Source organism: Garra rufa, chromosome 5 (genome assembly GCF_049309525.1).
Source record: "Garra rufa chromosome 5, GarRuf1.0, whole genome shotgun sequence".
NCBI lineage: Eukaryota > Metazoa > Chordata > Actinopteri > Cypriniformes > Cyprinidae > Garra > Garra rufa.
The window spans coordinates 33,648,809-33,671,674 of NC_133365.1; the positions used below are offsets into that span (position 1 = coordinate 33,648,809).

Genomic DNA, 22,866 nt, shown 5'->3' on the forward strand with positions numbered 1-22,866 from the left:
AAACCTGAAAAAAAAAATCTACTCAGCTGTTTTCAACAATAATAATATGTGTTTTTTGAGAAGCAAATCAGAATATTCAAATGATTTCTGAAGGATCATGTGACTGGAGTAATGATGCTAAAAATTCATCTTTGAATCACAGGAATAAATTACATTTAAAAATATATTCAAATAGAAAACAGTATTTTTTAAATAGTAAAAATATTTTACAAAATTTACTGTTTTTGCTGTACTTTAAATCAAATAAATGCAGGGTTGGTGAGCAGAAGAGACTTATTAGAAAAAAAAGTCACTGTTCAAAAACTTTTGACTGGTAGTGTACATACAGGGTTCCTGCAGATTTGAACAAGTGAAATTTAAGACTTTTTAAGACCTTTTTAATACCACCTTATATGAAATTTAAGACCTAAACCTGTAACGGAAATAGATATTATATTACATGCATACATGTAATATTTAATGTGTTTAATGTAAAAAGTAAACAAAATTTCATGGCTGTCATAAATTTAATACTATGATATACAGTGAACTTTTCATATCAGCAGATACTATTCCACACAAACTATCCCCATAAAAGTACCACTAGAAATATCTGATGTAAAAAACTTTTACTTTCGAAATGTATGCATTACCTTTGAAATTTATATTATGAATTTATCAATAAATTCACTACTAGCTTACTGTCTTTTGGTTTTACATTTTCTTTAAATTCTAAATTGCTGTTAGCAGTGAGATGACATAATTTACACTGCAAAATTAAAAGTGAGATTAATGTTTTAAATACATTTATTGATTTATAAATATATACATTATAAATGTTGGGTGTGGAGGCATACTTTTAAACACACTAAACTACCAGCAGGTGGCGGTAAGTCACTTCATGAGCGAGTTATTTCAACTTATTCGACCAAACGCTGAATCATTGCAAAACGTTACTAGGAGAATGTTTCTGCTGCGATCCTTGTTTGGAACTATTTTCGTTGGTGAAACAGAACAAAACAGTGAAAATATTTTGTCTAATATGTAAGTAACTTGACTAACTACTTGTTTATTGAGCTAAAATTAATGTAACATTTGTAATTGTGAGAATTTTCAGCAAAAAGCTCACTTGGTATATTACTGAACTATATCATGTTATAAATAAACTAACGTTATACATTTGAAATTTTTACCTCAGTGTGTTTCTTTAGAGTGCTGTTACGCTCATTTGTTTTAAAGTATGTCACAAATAGACCAGAAATACACACATATCCATTATCAATTTCTGTTTACGTTGAATGTATTAAAATAGGAATCTTTCTTGCCTTTCGATGCTTCGCTGGTTGTTTTTGTCACTTCAGTTTTAATCAGGTGGTTTGTTCGGTCGGGCAAGTAAAAAACGAAGAAAAATCTCGAAGGCTGTCGGTCAGCTAGCTCGACCTATATTTATTATCATTATTGAGAACATTATATACAGAAAAAGGTAGTTTGACCTGTATTCTGCTACTGCGATTCTGTCTGAAGACCCAGTAACTTCCACAGAGGGAGAAAAAAAATCTACAGATGTTAGCAACTGGCCTTAGCCAAGCCCTATATTCAGTTTTTTCAAGACAAGTATCGCTAAACTTGCACTTCCCCAAAGCTAAAAAGTTAAATCCATTTTACTTCTGTGGTACAATCCGAGAGAGACTCGCGCCAATAACAGAAAGCTGATTGGCTATTGCATGCTGGTCTCATTTGTAGTTTAAATACAGCAAATTATATTTGGAATAGTGAAATAAAGAACTACAACACCACGGAAACAACAAAAAGAGAATTTAAATGAGCATTAGAGGTAGCGTTACATGGACATCGGAAAAATAAGACCTGTGTACAATTATTTAAGACCTAGAACAGCGAATTTAAGACTTTTTAAGGCCTAAAACTTTGATTTTTAAATTTAAGACTTTTTAAGACTTTTTAAGACCCCGCGGGAACCCTGACATAATATGTTTGCGTGTCAGTGTGTTTGTGCAAGAATTAGCAGTTTTGCAAGAACCTACAACTGTCTCCGTTCATTAGGCAGGGATGGGAGAAAGTGATGTAATTAAATAAAATGTCATTACGCTTAAGTGTTATTTTTTGTAACTTAGAAAAAAAATGCATCCAGCTCAGTTTTGCTGACTTTAGTGGGAGGAGTTATATAAGTGGAGTGCCGTCAATGCTTTAGGCTAACAGAAACTAGTCACATTGCACTCCACTTCTGCCAAAACAAACAGCATCTAGACGTCTCAAAACACTTCTTGACAGAACTTTCTGTAGACTGTGGAGAAGTTGCAGCTTTTGTCGTGTCAGAACACATTCGAAACCACTTCCTCTGTGAAGGAGGGGCTTTTATCATCCCGCAGAAATGAGTATAGTACACTACAGGAGAGGAAGACAGAACGAGTCTGAACTTCTTATCTGTTTTTTCTTCTTTCCGTCTCATTTCCGACTCAAATGGTGCAAGAGCTGAGCAATGACATGCTGAAACTCTGCGAATGCGTGCCGACAATCTTCCATTAGTAGTGTTCTGATCCTATTTTCAAGCATTGCCTTACTTAAAATAAACAAATGGATCAGTCATGATCATCTGGCTTCGGAGAGGTTTGAAATCTTTATGGTCAGTTCTGAGAAGTGCAGCGGCTGCGGGAGAGATTAAGGCTCCTCATAATGAGGCCAAACCGTGTTGAGCATCTACTGGTGTAACCACTCAACACTCTCACGAAACACTCACTTTATCCATTTGCCTGTCAGTCCATGAGACTAATGCTCACTTAAACATTTCCCATTCAAACACACGGACAAACCACTTCATATTTGTGCCCAACTTGGCTGTTAAAGGATTATGGCTCAAGGATGAAATTTGTTTCTCACATTCACAGGCTCAAAGAAAGATTCACTCAGGCATGATAGAACAGGTTTTTTGTGACATAGATGTTTATAAAAACATACACATCACATATTGAATATGTTCCTAATGTGTGTGTTTCTCTGAAACCTGTGCGTTACTATACCATGTTCTTTAAGAACATTTAAGGCCTACTTTGAAAAAAAGGAGGTGTGTTAGTGCCCCCTAGTGCCTGGTTTTTCTCTACCAAAGAATTAGTGTTTGGAAACTAAAGCTACTCTTACATATGTACAAATATCTTTACATTATATAACAAAATATCAAATTAAATAGACTATATTTTTTAATGAAGTATAGCAAAACGCACTTTCTAAGTGAAACATTTATCCCCTTAAAAGTTTGTGCCTCTTTGTGGCTGTCTGTCTAATGTTAAGATCAACACTTCTGGTTATTCTGTGAACTTGAGAAAAACTGACTACACACATTTACTTAAAAATTATATTGGAACCAGTTGTTTAAAAGTCATTGCAAAAACAGCTCAACAAATTAAAGGGATAGTTCACACAAAATGAAAATTTGATGTTTATCTGCTTACCCCCAATGCATCCAAGATGTAGGTGACTTTGTTTCCTCAGAAAAACACAAACGAAGAATTTTAATGAAAACCGGTGCAGTCTGCCATCCTTATCATGTTCGTGGATGGGCACTAAACCTTTAAAAGTAAACAAAAACATGCACAGACAAATCCAAATTCCACCCTGCGGCTCGTGACGATACATTGATGTCTTAAGACACGAAACGATCGGTTTTTGTGAGAAACTGAACAGTATTTATATCATTTTTTACCTTTGATACACAGCCACGTCCATCTGTCATGTGCACGAGTTTGGCATCAGTCACGTCACATGTGCACGCGCTTCTGGCGTAGTATACGCAAACGCCGTAAGGGGAAATCAGTGAAAAGTCCCGGATGAGTTTGTGCAAGCAAACGTAATCTTTTAGCTTTAAATCGGTTTAAACAATCAGGATACGCGCAAGTAATTACCATTTTGAATAGCCGCTATACCCACAATCTCTGTGCACTGTGTAAACAATGAGTGTCGTATTCATGCGACAGATCGCTTCCGGCGTTTGCGTATTCTACGACAGAGCGCGTGCTCATGTGACGTGACTGATGCCAAACTCGTGCTCAGGAGAGATGGACGTGGCTGTGTATCAACGGTAAAAAATGATATAAATACTGTTCAGTTTCTCACAAAAACCGATCGTTTCGTGTCTTAGGACATCAATGCATCGTCACGAGCCGCAGGGTGTAATTTGGATTTGTCTGTGCATGTTTTTGTTTACTTTTAGAGGTTTGGTGCCCATCCACGTCCATGATAAGGCTGGCAGACTGAACCGGTTTTCATTAAAAATCTTCGTTTGTGTTTTTCTGAGGAAACAAAGTCACCTACATCTTGGATGCATTGGGGGTAAGCAGATAAACATCAAATTTTCATTTTTGGGTGAACTATCCCTTTAAAGACTGCTGTGTTTTAAAATTACAAATTTTTGTTAACCCATATATATTTTAAGTGAAAAGTGTCCAAATACTCTATGGGGCAACTGTACAAGGGGCAACTGTACATTCACTAAGACAACACAAAAGAGAGAAAAAGAAAGACTTTGTGACCCTGGGCCACAAAACCAGTCTTAAGGAGCACATTGTATGAGGCAAAATTATCGTTTTTTCTTTTATGCCAAAAATCGTCAGGGTATTAAGTAAAGTTCATGTTTCATAAAGATATTTAGTACATTTTGTACCGTAAAAACTTAATTTTTGATTAGTAACATGCATTGCTAAGAACTTAATCTTAGTCAACTTTAAAAGGCGATTTTTTTTGCAACCTCAGATTCCAGATTTCCAAATAGTTGTATCTCAGGTAAATATTGTCATGTCCTAACAAACCATACATCAACGGAATGCTTGTAATTTCTGATGTATAAATCTCAATAATAATAATAAAAAAAAGACCCTTATGACTGGTTTTGTGGTCCAGGTCCACTTTATGTTGGCTTTCATTTATTGTTTAAAGGGATAAATTCTGTCATAAATTACTTACCCTCATGTCATTCTAAACTTGTAAGATTTTTTATTAAATCCGAGATTTTAACAATGTCCTTACTACATTTCTGGGCCTTGAACATGTCAGTTGTGTAGCTGTCTATGCAGGGCCAGAAATCTCTCAGATTTCATCAAAAATTTACTTAATTTGTGTTTCAAGAAGAACGAAGGTCTTACAGGTTTGGAACAACATGAGGGAGAGTAAAAAATAATTTTTTATTTTTGTGTGAATTATCCCTTTAAGTGGACACTAGACTAAATGAATTTGTAAAGTATGTATGTCAAGTACTTTATAAAGTAATGTATTTTGGGCAGTTGTGGATTTTGCACAGGCCCATGCATATGGATTATCTAGGAGATCCAGTTAAACTTAGTGTAAGATGAGGATCCTCCATCGGTAAACAGGACCAGCTTTAGGAATCATAATGATTTGTCATTCTGAAGTCTTGAGGACTCGCATGCTACACTGTGTAAACATGGTCCTTAAGGCTAATGTCAGGCCTGTAGGTTTCTAGGTGGGAGTATTATTTTGTAATGTAAGTGTAGAATACAAACTCCGGCATTCAGACACATAAACACTCGACAGACAGTTGTGCAGGTGGATATGAGAAACAGTAAATCATAGGGTTATAAGCAGAAGACTCACTTTAGTGGAACTCCCCTGATAGACACTTACATATACGTAATTCAGACTGAATTAAGTCTCGCGTTAAACACGACAATAAAATCCTTATTGCTCTCCAGTCCATTTTTTTTACATATCACCACATAACTACTTTCTTGTGACCGCACGATAATTATTGTACGTCACCTGGATACCTTCCAGAATTCTGGGCTCAATATAAATGTTCCCATTTAGAGATGCTAATGGATGTTTCCGAGAACAAAATTATTTTATTATGAATACAGGGCTGCCACAAGATGTCAACTGTCTGGACAGAGCTGATGCCAGGATAACTTTATTGGGCATCTGGAATTTTTGAAGAGGACACTTTTGTCAATTTACCCTAAGTAAGTGCATCTAAAATGACTGGCTGTGTTTTATCATCGCTGTCTGAAGGACAGAGCAATTCACGTCTGTTACACAGGCACATGCATGACCTATAAATACAAAAACTATAAAAACTATAAATACAAAATACTACTAATTTCAACACCTCTTTTGCAGAGATGCAAATGTGGCTTATGAATAAAAACATTAGTCCACAGAGGAAGTTTGAACACAGAATTAATTAAATATTACACCACCGTTGAAAAGTCTGAGGTGGGTAAGATTTTTTAATGTTTTAAAGTCGCTTGTGCTCACCAAAGCTGCATTTATGTGACCAAAAACAGTAAAAACAGTAATATTGTGAGATTTTTTCTCTTTTCATATATTTTAAAATATAATTTATTCCGGTGATGGCAGCCATTTCTCCAGTGTTCAGTGTCACATGATCCTTCAGAAATCATTCTAATATGCTGACGAGAAACTTAACTCTTCTGTAGTTATATCGTGTATTAAGACCGGCGGAAAATGTAAAGCTGCGATTTTCTAGGCCGATAAGATTAGGAACTACACTCCCATTCCGGCGTAATAGTCAAGGAAGTTTGCTGCTGTAACATGGCCGAAGCAGGCGCAGTAATATAACGCGGGTCACACTGGAAGTTACCTAGCTGGGAACTAATTTCAGGCGCTGCATGATATTACTCCGCCTGCTGTGTCCATATTACGGCAGCAAACTTCCTTGACTATTACACCGGAATTGAAGAGTAGTTCCTAATCTTATCGGCCTAGAAAATTGCAGCTTTACATTTTCCGCCGGTATTAGTACACGATATAACTACAGAAGAGTCAGGTTTTAAATAGGACAAATATCGAAACTTGTTGGTCATTTTTGAACGCAATGCTATTGGTCTCATAGGATTCAATGATCTATGCTAAGCTATGCTAAAAGTGATATCGCCAGAACAGGAGAACGGCTGAATGGATTTCAAAACGGTAAAACTCAACTTATAAACTCGGGGGGAGTTGGAGAATGAGCCTATTTCCAAAAAAAAAGTGGAGTGTTCCTTTAAACATTCTTGGAAACATTTCGGACACAAGACAACAAAACATATAAAACTGTTCTATTGGTTTTTGGATATCTTAATAAAAAAATACTATTGTGCCTTTAAAAGAGATGCTTCAAAAAGGAGGAAGACTATGCTCACTCACCATGGCCTTTGCTTCAGCGATGAAAAAGAGCTCAGTGAGAGCACGATGGAGAGGAAGGAGGACCGTGATGCTGGTGGGGTCCTGAATCAAACCACTTTCCATGGTAGTGAAGAGCTGCCACAGCGGCCGCAGAAGTGTAAGGTCACAACCCCTGTGGTAATACACACAACAACCAAAACGTGAAGTCATTACACTCTAAATGATTTGGGCTTTATCATTACTCATATTTGAACCGTGTGGCCATTTTATTCGCCTGGCTAATGTTCCCTTTTGCGGTGGGTAGGTGGCCATTTGCATGGGTTATTCCTCAACCTCAGGTCCATGTCTCTATTTCTCTCATACACGCTCTGTCTGTTGATGATGATGTAACTGTGTCCAAACACCATGGAAATCATGCAAATCAGCCTGACATGTGACCTTGTTGCCATGGGAACAATCAAGGCAGAAAGCCACTGTCAGATGTTATGCAAACGCCGTGTAAATCTGAATACTCACCAATACGAAACACAAATGAATGTGCAGAAGTTAATATAAACCCCTCAAGAAGTGGTTTTGAGGAAAACAATAGTGAGACGTTACACAATATTAACATTCTTAAAAAAGTCGGGTGCTTGATTCAGGCTTGACGAGGATTCCTAAAATCAGAAACAAGAAATAAAGTTGCAGAGCGGTATAAAGATAAGCATACTAGAGGCTTGTTTAACTGGGCCACGTTGCACCTGCCGTCCACAGTGTGCAGAACTGACCTGACAGAACCAGGTCATCCCTTTAGAATAGCGGGGTGGCTTTTAAGCACTGCAGGATGAATAGACTACCTTTTGTTCTGTTTAATAAAAGCCGTCAAAGCTTTTAAAAAGACCTATCAGAAAGATACGAAGGGACACACCATTGAGACGGACACTGCAGGAGCCGCAGCAGCAGGTGAATGGCTTTCAGCCGTTGGTTTCCTGTTTGCCGACAGGCCACGCCCACCTGCCACTCCCAGATGTCAGCCAGCGGGAGGTGAGTCAGCGCCTGCTCGTCTGCTAGCATCTGCTTCAGGATCTCAAAACCTGGCCACGTTCAAAAACACACAAGTGAATTTCTTAGCCAGCTTGCAAACTGGAAAGAATATAAAGGCAAGTAGAATATAAATCACATGTGAGGCTGTTTTCTTTCTCTTGTTTACCTTCATAAGCCTCATCTGTGGAAAAGCAAATGAGTTGGCAGACCCCATAAATGAGGCGCTGAGAAACCCATTTGATATTCCATTACAGAATAATAACAGCAGAAATGGAGCAGAAGGTGCACAAGTCTATTAATTCTTTGATTAAAGGTGGACGAGACACGGAGAAGAGTTCAAAGCTACTCGTGACCCAGTACTGACAGACATGATCAATCATATGCTCAGAAGTTTATAGACTAAGGGCTGGTCCACTGAATGTTTTTTAGTATTCTGCTTTGCTGTTTTTCCACAGCTTTTCTATGTTAACACGTACTACCACTCTACACTCGTCTCGCACATAAAACGGTGTTATTAAATGCTGTGTAATGGACTAATGAGAGCAACTGGGTTGTGGATGAGAATCTGTAATGGAGAAACATTACATTAGAGATGAACAATACATTTTGTTGATCAGTATCAGTTGATGTATAATTATTTACGCTTATTTTGCCTATTTTTGCATTTAGAACACCTTTGCAGTCATTTAACGTGCAACAGGAGGAAAAAACAATTACTTGAAATATAAGAAACTTTAAAATAAAACATAATAAAACTTAATTTCAACCAATTTCCAAGGTAACATTTCTCTAGTTCTAAAACTAAATCACATAAAAAACTAAATCAAAATGATAAAACCAAACAACACAATTACTAAAATGAAAATGAAAACAGAAGACACACAAAACTAATTTAAGATATTAACAAAAACTATAATAGTATATCAGTGATATTAAAACAACACTGACGCGCACTAATAATTTAATATGCTGATAAATGTCACCTTAGCGTTCCTTCAGTATTATTTACACTGTCGTTCAAAGTTTGGCATCATTTTGACTTGTAATGTTTTTTAAAGTCTCTTATGCTTATCCAGGCTGCATTTATTTTTATTATATAGAGTAAAGTAATATAAAGTAATGGTTTCTATCTTATATACTTTAAAATCTAAATTATTCCTGTGATGCAAAGCTGAATTTTCATCAGCCATTACTCCAGTCTTAAATGTCACATGATCTTTCAGAAATCATAATATGCTGATTTATTATTAGAATTATCAATGTTGGAAACAATTGTGCTGCCAATTTTTTTTTTTTTTTGGAACCTGTGATACTTTTTTTCAGGATTCTTTGACGAATAAAAAGTTAAAAAAGAACAGCATAATTCAAAATAAAAATCTTTTCTAACAGTATGAGTCTTTGCTATCACTTTTTTATCAATTTAACACATCCTTGCTGATTAATAGTATTAATTTCTTTCAAAAAAGAAAAATGACTGACAACTGTTAGATGGTAGTGTAATATTATTAGAAAAGATTTTTATTTTAAATAAATGCTGTAAAATGCTTTTAACTTTTTAATAATCAAAAAGAATCCTGAAAAAAGTATTACAGGTTCCAAAAAAATATTAAACAGCACATCTGTTTCCAACACTGATAATAAATCAGCATATTAGAATGATTTCTGAAGGATCATAAATGATGCTGAAAATTTTGCTTTGATCACCGGAATAAATTAGATTTTCATGTATATTTAAACAGAAAAACTATTTTTTACATTATAATAATATTTCACAATATTATTTTTTTTTTCTGTATTTTTGATCAAATAAATGCAGCCTTAAGCATAAGAAACTTTGTTGAAAAACATTACAAATCTTAACAATCCCAAACTTTTGAACGGCAGTGTATATATTATTATTGTATTTATAAGTATTTTGAATTAAGTTATTTTTATATTTTCAGTTTTCATTTTAATTTTAGTGCTAAGTTAATTTTGTTCTGTGCTGTTGTCAATTTTTTTAGATTTAGTTTTTTTTTTTTTTTTTATTTACAGTAATTGTAGTACTCAGTTTATTTTTTGTACTTTTTTATTCTGGCTTTATTACAACTATTTTTAGTATTTTATACTGTACAATATAATGTTAAGATGCCTAAATTCTGTATTTATTATTTTATTTTTAATATATTTAGACAAATACTAAGACATACAATCATTACGGTTTAACAGTCAACGTTATATTGGTGTCTTTGTGTTAGCTCAGTGGTCACTATCAAAACCATGACAGTTCACCCCACTGACTTCCTTAATTAATTTTAAACGTTTTAGATATGATCTGAGGGTCGTCAGGGCCACTGACTCAGCAGGAAGTTGAGTTTCTGTTGCTGTTAATGCTCCCACACACTGAGAGACATGGCCGTGCACACAGACCCCCTCTGCTTCTCAAACAGCTGTGCAAATGAAGCTTACGACTGAAAATCAGCTAGTGGGAGATCAACGTTACATCCCTAAAAGACTATAGGAATGTGAGTCTCACGTGAAATTGTGGTATTACTGTGATGGTCTTGAAATGAGATAGACATTTGTTTCATGGCTCACGAGAGGGCATGACTCAGAGCACAGTAACCAGACAGTGGTGAGAGAACCTAGACATAGACATCAAAAGAGACTTTAGTAGAGAATAATTAAATGAACATAAATTGCGTACCAGTCTGGAAGCGCCCTCGATGGCCACCAGTCACAGTAAACTTGTAGCCCCATTCTGTGTTACTCATATCTGATATAAACCTGTAGTAGAGGGTGTCCCCTAGAGGAGAAAGAAAAGAAAAAAACCTTACATTCTGTGCATTTGTCACTGTACCCAAAGTGGAGATTTATGTACATCAGCAGATATATGACCCTGGACAACAAAACCAGTCATAAAGCCATAAAAAAAAATTTAAATTGAGGTTTATACAGTATCTGCAAGCTGAAATAAGCTTTCCATTGATGTATGGTTTGTTAGGATAGGACAATATTTGGTTGAGATACAACTATTTCAAAATCTGGAATCTGAGGGTCAAAACATTGAGAAAAACACCTTTAAAATTGTCCAATTTAGGTTCTTAGCAATGCATATTACGAATCAAAAATTAAGTTTTGATATATTTACGGTACAACATTTACAAAATATCCTTATGGAACATGATCTTTACTTAACATCCTAATGATTTTTGGCATAAAAGAAAAATCAATCATTTTGACCCATACAATGTGTTTTTGGCTATTGCTACAAATATACCCGTGCTACTTAAGACTGGTTTTGTGGTCCAGGGTCACATATACGAATATATACACATACGACTCTCACCTGGAATCTCAAAGTCAGTCCATTTTTGGTGCGAACCACTGAAAGTGTGCAGGTCCTGCAGGAAGTCACTACTGCTGGCCATAAGGAGCTCATCACAGCCTTCCTCTGTGTGACAGCGAGAGTCAAACTTCACAGACAGGAAGATGGCTCCAGGGATGTGCACCTTATCCTGAGATGATGCAAACAATGACGTTGAGTGGAGCAGTGAATCTCAACTGTGATCCAGCGATTTAGAGTAAAAGCAAATAAAAATTCATACCTCAAAGTTTGTGTTGTTGTCGTAGGGGTGCTTAGATTCGCGGACTTGCACAGCCATCCCTGGCTCCTCCATAAACTGACATGCTGTCAGAGATAGATTACCCAGCATGCTTTGGCTGCAGCCCCTCAGAACCTTCTGCAAGATCTGAGATCCAACATGTGACAAACAATTATATGCATACCAACAATCTGACTTTATTTACTTACTTTATTATTTGCTTATTTACATACATATAAAATATTTATTATATAGTTTATATAAATTCAATATTTATTATATGGGCCATTCTACAGAATTCAGAAGTTAGAAATGTTCCGGAAAAAAAAGTCTTCTTCCAAAAAATTTGTATGTGCGCAAATTGTGTAATATCTAAGGTACGCATTTCTTGTAATTGTGCCGTTAATTCTCTATTTTATTTTCAGAAGGTTTTGGAATATTTGTTCTCTCCCCAAATTTGTCACTACCGAAACACAGTAATGATAATTTAATTAGAAGGATTATATTGACCTATTATGATTTTGTTTACATATCCATTGTGAATTTCTTTTATTAACATTTTTTCAGAGGTACATCAATAACAATGACCTTTTTAACAATATTTCAAGTGTAATTTATGAGATTTGTTGTATTTTGAATCCAATTTATCATTGTAAAAGGCAAAAAGTTGATCAAACTGATTTCAAAGTTAAGAATTCATTAGTTTGAATATACATTGAACCAAAAACTATCTTAGTTGATAATTCCATATACTGTATTTCTGACAAAACATCCCATGTTTCAGTAGTGACTGAACATTTTTGGTAGTGACAGTAATGTTTTGGTAGCGACCACATCACATTACATAATTTTAACATACTAAAACCTACTAAGACATAGTAAGATACAAAAAAAATTGCATAACTGTACTAAAATTGTATTTATTTCTCCCTAATAAAGGATTATGTGTTCCCTTTTTGTAACTACCGAAACAATGATGACAGGTTTTGATTGTGACTGTTTCGGTAGTGACAATTTTTTTGGGAAAACACCCGAAATGCCACCAAATGTTGAGGTAGTGACAATTGAAGACGCTTTTCAACATAGCTCAAAGATGCTAATCAGCACATGGTTAGCTAGCACAGTTCTGAACAGTGGTGCACATATAAAAACTAAATGTTATGGAGTAACTCCCAAAAACAGTGTGCTTAATTGCAGAAAAAAGGTGTTCGGTAGTGACGTTCCTTAAAGTTTTAAAACAGATTTTTCAGACTTTTGAACAGATTTACCTCAAAATGATGGGGCCTATCTACACCTTGTAGTCATGAGAGAGGGGGACACAGGAATATTTCCTGATCATAAATGTAGGGGTGTTATATAATCAGTCTCAGCCAATATACTAAAACATACCGTTTCGGTTGTGGCATGAAAAATGTGGGACTTTTTCACATAAAGTTTCATAATTTAGAAAGAAAATATATATTTTTTTCAAATGTTTAAAAACAACAATGGGAAATATATATATATATTTCAATATTATTTGTTGAAATTTAAGGGTTTGGGGTTGGGACAGCCTCCCAATTGAAAGTACCAAATAAATGATGTTTTTATATATATTAAAACTTACTGATATTTTAAATATTATTATAGGTTTCAATAGATAATAGAAGATTTTTTAAATGTGTTTTGTGGTTGTGGGACAGCAGTTTTCATCAATTCTGTAGAATGGCCCATATATAAAAAATGCAAAGTACAGTTTCATTGCCAGAAAGAAATTCTTCTGGTCTGTAAATGTTCTCAAAAGCTAATTTTAGATCCTGCCTACAAATCCACACACTCCTTCCCCTTCTCACCTTCTCCCACATCGGCCTCTCCTCTAGTTGCATGAGCATGTCCAGTATGTAGGCCATGTGAGAAGCTCCACTCAGCTCTAGGTCTTCCTCTCTAATGGGAGTGTCAGAGGGCCAGTCAGCCAGCAGTGTTGCCAACACGTGACGCGCGTACAGAATAGCAATGGCCTCGTTCACTTTGAAAAGGTACTGTCGCACTGCTTTGTTACTGCGAGCGTCCAGCTCCTTATGTAACAGAGCTGAGCTTTTGGTGCGCCGCTGTTTGGCATAACTCAGCTGGAGGTCACTCTCTGTGTTGGTGATGAGTTTCTGCGTGACGACATTTGTTTCTTCTGTGGCTCGATCGCACCGAGTGGGTTTAGACTGAGGGTCACAAAAAAAAAAAAATGGATTGGATGAGTTAAACGAATAGACATTAAGAAGTAAATGAATCAACATTTACTTTAGATCACAAAATGGAATATGTTAAATGTTAAACTTAATCTTACCACACAGGGCACAATGATAATATCGGTATCCACAGCCTTGGTGCTTCTTTCTTCAGAACGAGGTCTTTTAGACGGCTGCCACTTCTGTGCCAGTGTACGAATAGTCTCATCGGTTTTTATAGCGTCACCGTCAAACCTGAGATACATGTTACAAAAAGGAATATTTGAGATAAAGTCTCGGAATTCATTTTATACAATTGAGATGTACACAAGATTTATTTGCAGTTGTGCTCACATGTTTACCCAGAATATTCAAGTACTTCAACATTTTGTAGATATTAAAAGGGATCAGTTGAAATTGCTAATGTTATCTTAAGATTTTAAGACGCTTGAGGAGTTTTCAGCCTTTGCCGCCTCAATACAGGACTACACGAACACAAACACAACCTCTATAACTGCTCTGAGAGTCACTTCATGAGCATTTTACCATTTCTTTTGAGAAAAACTGTATCGTCATATCATATACAAACAGAAACTTAAAGGTCTTTACAGCAACCCGTCAAAATAATTTTCGGTTTAACATTAAGAAACTGTGACAGAAAATATATTACTTAAATGTAATGATAGTACTACTACTAATTTCTTATATAATTTCTGATTCTGCAGGGGGCATGTACATTACGAGAAATACATTCAAAACCTTGACTATATAAGTGAAAGATAATGCCAAGTGTAACCCACCTCTTCTGCACCTCAAGGAAGAAAGAATCTGTCCTCTTCATCTGGAGCTCATACATGGCTCTCAAGATGTGCAGTGGGGCATTAAGGGCATCATGGGTAATCTAAAAGAAAGTCAAATATTAGAGCTCTTATAATTGTTCCTTTATATACTCATCTCTACATTGCAGTACTGTAAATAATCTGTCCTCTTTCCTTCTTCAGCTCCTAACTAATGAAGAAAAATTTCAACCCTCAATCAACTGACACGAACTGACAGACGATTATTATCTGAAGCCTTACCTGGAAACAGATCTTTGTCTCTTCATCCAGTCCTTCCAGTGGATCTGGTCTGTTTGGATCAGCGTCATCGGCGCAGCAGCTGGAGTGATCAGAGTCATGCTCTTTCTCTCTTTCCTTCTCTCCATCTGTCTCTGTGTCTGCATCCTCTGCCATGGAGTGGATCTCTCGCTTAGATGAATAAAGCATGATGGAGAGGATCTCTAGGTCTCGCAAAAGCCACATCTTGCTGAAGCCTGTGCCCTTACTGCACTTACGGACCAGGAGCTGCATCAGGCCGGAGCCCTGGATGGCTTCCTGGGCTTGATCCACCCCATGCTTCTGCAAGAAATAGAGGAAAATTAGTACACTCATGTTAAAGTTGAGTGTTTATACAATGGCCGCAAAACACATTTGTGACCCTGGACCACAAAACCAGTAATGGTCAAAATATAAAGAAGAATAAATAATAAATAAGCTTTCCATTTATGTAGGTTAGGACAGAACAATATTTGGCCAAGAAACAACTATATGAAAATCTGGCATCTGAGGGTGCAAAAATATCAAAATATAGAGAAAATTGCCTTTAGATGAAGTCTACAAAAGACATATGTACACACACACACTTACATATTTTATATATATACAATTATACAAAACAATGTAATTACATTATATCATTTGTTTCTATGACTTTTTTGCTACCAGGGCAGGTGTGTGGCGAATACCTTGAGAGTGTTGTAGAGTCCTTTAAGTGCGAGAGAGAGCACCCAGGTGGCCTCCACAGCATCTTGGGCACTGCTCTCCATCCCAACCTGCAGCAGGTGACTCACAATAGAGGTGAAGTTCTTCAGGTAGCGGCTCAGGTGGGCGGAGGTTGGGGACACAGCTTGTGTGTCATGAGACTCTGCTTCATTCCGGCTGCTGCTCTCATGTGCCTGGACTAACTGGTAGTCTTTCACTGAGAGGAAATGTACACATTTAGAAAGTAGAGTTGCATTAATGGACTTGCTATCAATCCATGGGTGTTTCCTCTAAGCAGCCATTACGTGAGGCTAGGAAGTCCCAATTGACTGTTTACATAACATCCAGTCTACTGAAATGTTTTCATCGGTTTAATTTCTGAAGGTACACATTATAATCCACAATATCTTTGGTGGTTGACTGGAAGAACTCAAATTTGAAAGCCAGCTGGATCACAACAAACACAATATGGACCACAAAACCAGTCGTAAGTAGCACAGGTTTATTTTGTAGCAATAGCCAACAATACATTGTATGGGTCAAAATGATCGGTTTTCTTCTTATGCCAAAAATCATTAGAATGTTAAGTAAAGAGCATTGTCTATGAGGATATTTTGCTTATTTATTTAAGCTTTCAGATGATATATAAATCTCAATTTAAAAAAACTGACCCTTATGACTGGTTTTGTGGTCCAGGGTCACATATAATTTTCAGCATATGGCTGTTTTACTACTAAGAAATAAGCAAAGTGGTCATCAAATATTTGCTTTGTTATCTTAGCCTTAGAAGCCAGCGGGTTTACTTAAGATGTACCTTCATACAAAAACAGTCTGTTAAACCAGAGACTGGGCAACGAGGGAGTAAAACAGACACACCCTTTGCAAATGAAGGTGGGTTTGAATGTCACTGACAGTCATGTGATTTTACCACTGAAAGCAGTGGTATTTTTACAGCTGAGAAAATTTGAAAGATGAGTGTGAGCAGTGTGAAGAACCTGTTGACAGCTCATCTCGCACCTGTTCTCCTTTTACGAGTCTTGACGTCCACCACAGCAGCTCTGTTCTTCTCAGTGAAGTGTTTGAGCAGAATCACATTGTGTTGTTCGTTGGCGTTATCGATGAAGACAGCCTGAGTTCCCATACACAGCACCTAATTTAAACAAATGCATATATCATTAAACAGCCCTTTCAAAATGTCATAAGGGCTTTTGCATGTTCAAATGAGTAAGATGTGTGGCATCTTTGTTCATACCTCAGGGAATCCCACAAGCACCAGCAAAGTGAAGAGATTGGTTCTTTTGAGTTGCTGTGGTAACTGCTGGATGCAGTGATCAGTGAAAGATGCCACAACAGCACACCATTGAGAAGAAATATTCAGGTTTCGCAAGATGTCCGCCACAGAGCACGCCCAATCCAGACCGATACGGCTGTTGTAACAAAGGTGATAGATTAACAATACCAAAAAACTATAAACAAAACTATATATCCCAAACTTTTGAAACTTTTTTAGTATACAGTTGAGGTCAAAAGTTTACACCCCCTTTTAGAATATGCTAAATATTGTTTGTTTAGTACTGACTTGAATAAGATATTTCACATAAAAGATGCTTACATATAGTCCACAGGATAAAATAATAGTATATATTAATTATTAATTTATAAAAATGACCCCGTTCAAAAGTTTACATACCCTTGATTCCCAATTCTGTTCTTTTGGTTTTTCAGCATGTTTGTGTATTTGAACCCTTTCCAACAATGACTGTATGATTTTGAGATCCATCATTTCACAAGGAGTACAACTGAGTGACTCATATGCATTTGAGTCCCTCAGTTGTCATCATATAGTAATTGTTGGAAAAAGTTCAAATACTCAAAAATGCTGGAAAACTAAAGAATATGTGAGACCTGAAGGGTTTTTCTGAAGAACAGCAGGCAGTTTAATTGATAAGGACAAAGGACTCATGAACAACTATCACTAAACAAAACGTTTACAGCTGTGAATCATTCAGGTAAGAATACAGTAATAAGAATCAAGGGGATCATTTTTATAAATTCAACTATTATTTTCTCGTGGACTATATGTAAACATCTTTTATGTGCTATATTTTATTCAGGTCAGTACTAAATAAACAATAACATGCACTTTGTATGATTCCTCCTATTTTGGTAAAATAATTATCATTTTGCAGATTCTGAAAGAGAAATGTAAACTTCTGACCCCAACTGTATATGACTTTATACATTAATAATAATTATTTAATACACATTATATTTAACCATATGTTACACATCACTTTACACTACCTGTCCAGGCACACTGCTCCCAGACTGAAGAGCAACTGAGTGGTCTTCCACCCGGGAACGTCAAGTGCTGCTCCATCTCCGAAGGTAAGTAACTCAAATTTATCTGTCAGTGCCTCGGCCACAGCTGCATCAGCCTCCGCAGGAGAGATCCTTAACAGAAGCTGTCCCAGAAGGCCTAGTGTCAGGTGGTATGTTTCATTCAGACAGCCAGCGTTCGAGATGACCACTCTGAACAGCAGTGGCAGGATGGGACTCAGGCTGGACAAAGATAGTGAGCTGCCCTATAGAGGATTAAATGTGTTTATTAGCATATTCTGTGTTTCTTGGATGTGAACGTGAGACAAAAAAAAATGTATCAAAATGGTTTAATTTCAGGTTACCATTTCTAAAACCAAAGCCTACAACTAGAAATTAAACTGGCATCTTTGTTGTTACCTGTTTGGTTGCAGGCAACATGGCTGCCAACAATCCCAGAATTCTCTCTCTGGAGCATTCGGCAAACACATGTTCCTGTAGCGGCCCCCGAGCTGTCTTTTCCTCCTGGTCTTTATACGCGTCCATGTTCTCTGAAGTAGGAGATGTGATGGTGTCTCCACTTGACTCTAAAACTGAGGTGCAAAAAAAGGATGTAAAATTTGCCTACAACAATGTTCAAGTTCACCCAAAAATTATCATTCTGTCATTAATTACTCACCTTCATGTTGTTCCAAACCTGTAAGACCTTTGTTTATTTTCGGAACACAAATTAAGATACTTTGATATTTTGGACCCTGTATAGTGGCAACAATGATACTGCATTCAAGGTCCAACGGACTCTTGGATTTAAAAAATTTAATTTGTGTTCCGAAGATGAACAAAGGTCTTACAGGTTTAGAACAACATGAAGGTTTTAATTTTTGGGTGAACTATCCCTTTAACATCATCTACTCTGATGTTATATCCCCATTTACATCTTCTATGTCCTGTTGTCCTCAATTAAATCCCACAAAACTTTCAAAAGCAACCAATTTACACTTCATGCAGACTAAACTTCAACTACATTAAGATATTATAGACCTCCTTGATTATTGAAGGGTATTAAGAGACAACAAAACCCCCACAAGCTCACCCCTGACTCCAGGAGACAGCGTGTCTTCACTAGACACAGAGGGTGTCTGACTTGCACTGGATGAGTCTGATGTATCCTGAGAGACAAGCTTCCTCCTCCTCTTCTCATCCCCTTCTGCATCCGGCTCCTGCGTCTGTGGTTTCTTGTGAAGAGAAATAAAAACACAAAGATTATGAGGAATTGTTCAAAGAAGTTAACAGTATGTTTATCACACTGTTGTTAGCGAAGACTAAAAAAAAGCTTTAGTAATGTAGTATGTCAAGTGACTGACTTTGTCTCTTGGTAGCGGTGGAGAGCAGATAGCTGTAGTGCTACTGGGAAGCGAAGAGGTGTCTGTGCTACTGATGTCCTGACAAGAGCCAGCCGTCGCCGGACACAGTTCACTCTCTGTGGCTGATTCATTTGAAGAAAGCAGGGACAGCAGGGCAGAGGCTCGCAAACCTACAGGAAACAACAGATACATCAGCAAAGACTTTAACTTACCACCTAATTCTTAATAGATTATGAACATTCAGATGTACTGATTACCTTTTCCAGTCTGTCCCTTCAGCAGGCACTCATTGATGATGTCAGAGCAGTGGGTCTGCAGAGCCCTGGCATAACCGAGTGTGACATCATCCAGAGGCTCTCCATCCTGTGCTCTCTCACTGACTAGCTCCGATGTGAAAAGGGCGAGTGCAGCAAAAAGAAGCCAGGAGTAGTTATGTATGTATGGCTGAATGAGTCGGTGGCGGTCACTGATGCGGATGGTGACCATAGGGTACACTGTGATACGGTGAGTGGGCAGATGGCTGGAGAGAAAGGAATATATTTAAGTAAGATAAATATACTTACATACATAGATGAACAAAAACAACAAAAATCTACAAAACAACAAAAATGTATGCAAGTAGGCAGGAAAAGAAAAGGATTTACATCATTAAATAATTTAATCTTTAAATAAATAGATTTTTGAATTTTGTATCTGACTTGATGTGGATAGTTTTGGTTTGAAATATTGTTTGCAAATATTTCATATTTTCATGTTCATTGTTCAGGTCAGGGTCAGGAATTAACGAGAGCTTGTGGCAAAAATGTCATCAAAATGAACAAAAATGCCCTATAAAAACAAGACAGAGGCCAAAAATGTCCCTGCACAACTAAACAATGTATTATGGCTGTCACAATTAAAATGAATGGAAAGGTATCAATTCGTGGAATTACATTACAAGATTTGCTCACACCGCATCAGATTCCAAACACATTTCTGATGAATTTAGGAATGCATTAGCCAATCATAAGTGCTTACATTAGTCAGCGCTGAAAACGCCAGGACTGTTGATGAATGTGCATGCTTATGAATTTCCTCATTATGAACAACACAGTTCAGATACAATGTAAATAAAAGCTCTGTTTTCTATCAGTGTTGTTTTTGACAACCATCTTAGATTTAGTCTTAGTCTTATGGACTAAAATGCTTATTAGTTTTTGTCAAATTTTAGTCACTTCTATATGTGATAGTTTTAGTCCAATTTTAGTCAACGAAAAGTCAAAAAGGTTTTAGTCTAGTTTTAGTCGACGAAAAGTCAAAAAGGTTTTAGTCTAGTTTTAGTCAAAAAAGGGGAAAAAGTAGTCTTTTAACAAATTAATGTAGGTCGGTAAGTATTTTGCTGTTGGGTAGTGTCACTTGTAAGTTCTGAAAATAGCAGATCTATAGTTCAACACAATGTGAGCTTCTGGATCGACTATTTTCACCAATAATTACAGTAATGAAGGAATGTTTTAAAACATAAAAGACAAAAAAAGGATGGAATGCTAAAACGGCTTGCCATACTAGTATGGCAAAGAGTATTTAATGCTAAAACGGCTTGCCATAGCGTCAGATACGTTTTAGGTTTTGACTGGCATGCACAATAAGCAGAAATGTCATGCATTTTAAACGTCTGACGGACCACCCACTAACATTTTCGTCTATTCTCGTCTCGTCAACGAAAACTCACACACGTCTCGTCATGTTTTAGTCATCAACGAGCCATTTTTATCTCGTCATCGTCTCGTTATCGTCATGAAAAAAAGTGGCGTCAATGAAATGATTTCGTCATCGTCATCGTTGACGAAAACAACACTGTTTTCTATGTTGATATTAATAATCATTATTACAATATAAAGAGCAATAATCTAAAATAATGATTTTTGTCATAATATTGCAGCCCTATAAGCTCCTGTTTTTTACATGTACAATTTAGACACACTATTAAACAGTTTAATGATATAGACAACAGTTTAAAATATTGAATAGTAATTTAAGTATTTGACATTAAAGACAAAATATGGTTTTCATAATAAAAAGGTGATTATAAAAATTGCCCTCACAAATGTAAAAAATATCCCTGGAGATCAAATATTGCCGCTTAAAGGAAAAGTTAATTTCTGACCCTGGTTTAGTTGCCTTTAGTGGTCTTTTCACATGTATTACCTGTCTGGGTATTTTTTGGCATTGTAACAGCCAAAGCAGAGATCGAAGTCCTCACAGACATTACAGTTAATTCTGCTGCCCACAATAAGACCCTGGCAGTGGTCACAGGCATACTCCATGTTTACCATCTCATGATCATCCTCATGGCCTTCTGGTTTAGCACCACCTGAACAAGAAGAACACAGCTGTTCAATCCACGCAATCCAACTGATCAAGTGTGCGAAAAATACACTGCTGCAATAAATTATTTGCGTAATAGTGTCTAACTTAATGTGTATGCAATAAATAACTGGAATTCATTTCAATTCAAAAACATTTAATTTTTCCTTCATTATAGTGTAAGTCATTGCTGACTGTGATAGTGTGACTCACTGAGGAAGCAGGTCTTGCACAGGTCCATGTCTGTGCACTGCAGGCAGCGGTAGCGATGCCACGGTGCTATTCGTTCACAGCCGTCACATGAAATCTCCACATTCAGCAGGTCGCAGTAGCGTGCAATGAACATGTGCATCTGCAAAGATCAAAAGTCAGTGTAAAAATGCACAATATCTTTAGTTTTATATGGGGTTCTTTGCAAATATTTGTAGTTTGAGGGCAGTTTGCAGTAACTCGTGTCTAGATATGTAAAATCTATCTGTGCTTTTGTTCACAGTTAAACTGGCCTGACTTAAAAAAAAAAAAGACTTGGCAGACACATCCATTTCATATTCTAAAACTAAACTCAATCCAAATATTTGTTTTGCCTGAATAAAGGGACTGTCTTATGATCAGGCATTGATGGGTGCTTACATTTGCTTGTGTTTGCAGAGACTAAACATTAGGTTTGCAGGAATACATTCAATAAACATTAACACTGCATAAATAATAATGCTATACCTCCACTCAAATTTTAGCTTTTGTGTTAATTCAGTTGCATTATTTAACTCTCTCCATTATTGAAAACAAAATTGTAATTAGTCTTTCATGAGCTACAGTTTTAATTCTGCAAGAAAGCATTTATTTGATTTGATATCTGTACCTTTCTCTTGTCCTCCACTGAGGCCTGGCTGATCTTGTCAAACCATTTCTCAAACATGCCATCCAAACACTCATCCATCCATTCACAGTTCCTCTCGTAGTCAGCGATCTCATCCTCCTCCGTCCACTGACTACACAGGACAGATGAGAAGTCAAATAAAACACTGGATACATTTAAGCCTAGTTTGTGAGATCAGGATTAAGTGTGGATCAACAGTGTCAATAACACAAGAATCATAACTAAGCTTAC

General features: G+C 36.6%; 1 protein-coding gene across 1 annotated transcript in view; it reads right to left on the reverse strand.

The window, feature by feature from the left end:
• The window catches only part of zzef1 (zinc finger, ZZ-type with EF hand domain 1), a 59,055-nt gene that overhangs the window by 9,172 nt on the left and 27,017 nt on the right, over window positions 1–22,866 (reverse strand). Inside the window, exons 33-52 of the mRNA XM_073839821.1 lie at window positions 22,618–22,747; window positions 21,972–22,110; window positions 21,600–21,765; window positions 19,673–19,935; window positions 19,416–19,585; window positions 19,145–19,286; window positions 18,472–18,644; window positions 18,037–18,317; window positions 16,985–17,159; window positions 16,750–16,882; window positions 15,717–15,949; window positions 15,013–15,330; window positions 14,734–14,834; window positions 14,053–14,188; window positions 13,568–13,927; window positions 11,739–11,882; window positions 11,480–11,648; window positions 10,838–10,936; window positions 8,036–8,201; window positions 7,150–7,300 (exon numbers count right to left, since the gene is read on the reverse strand). Of these exons, the coding sequence (XP_073695922.1) occupies window positions 7,150–7,300; window positions 8,036–8,201; window positions 10,838–10,936; window positions 11,480–11,648; window positions 11,739–11,882; window positions 13,568–13,927; window positions 14,053–14,188; window positions 14,734–14,834; window positions 15,013–15,330; window positions 15,717–15,949; window positions 16,750–16,882; window positions 16,985–17,159; window positions 18,037–18,317; window positions 18,472–18,644; window positions 19,145–19,286; window positions 19,416–19,585; window positions 19,673–19,935; window positions 21,600–21,765; window positions 21,972–22,110; window positions 22,618–22,747 (3,649 nt within the window). The remainder of the gene's footprint in view (window positions 1–7,149; window positions 7,301–8,035; window positions 8,202–10,837; window positions 10,937–11,479; window positions 11,649–11,738; window positions 11,883–13,567; window positions 13,928–14,052; window positions 14,189–14,733; window positions 14,835–15,012; window positions 15,331–15,716; window positions 15,950–16,749; window positions 16,883–16,984; window positions 17,160–18,036; window positions 18,318–18,471; window positions 18,645–19,144; window positions 19,287–19,415; window positions 19,586–19,672; window positions 19,936–21,599; window positions 21,766–21,971; window positions 22,111–22,617; window positions 22,748–22,866) is intronic.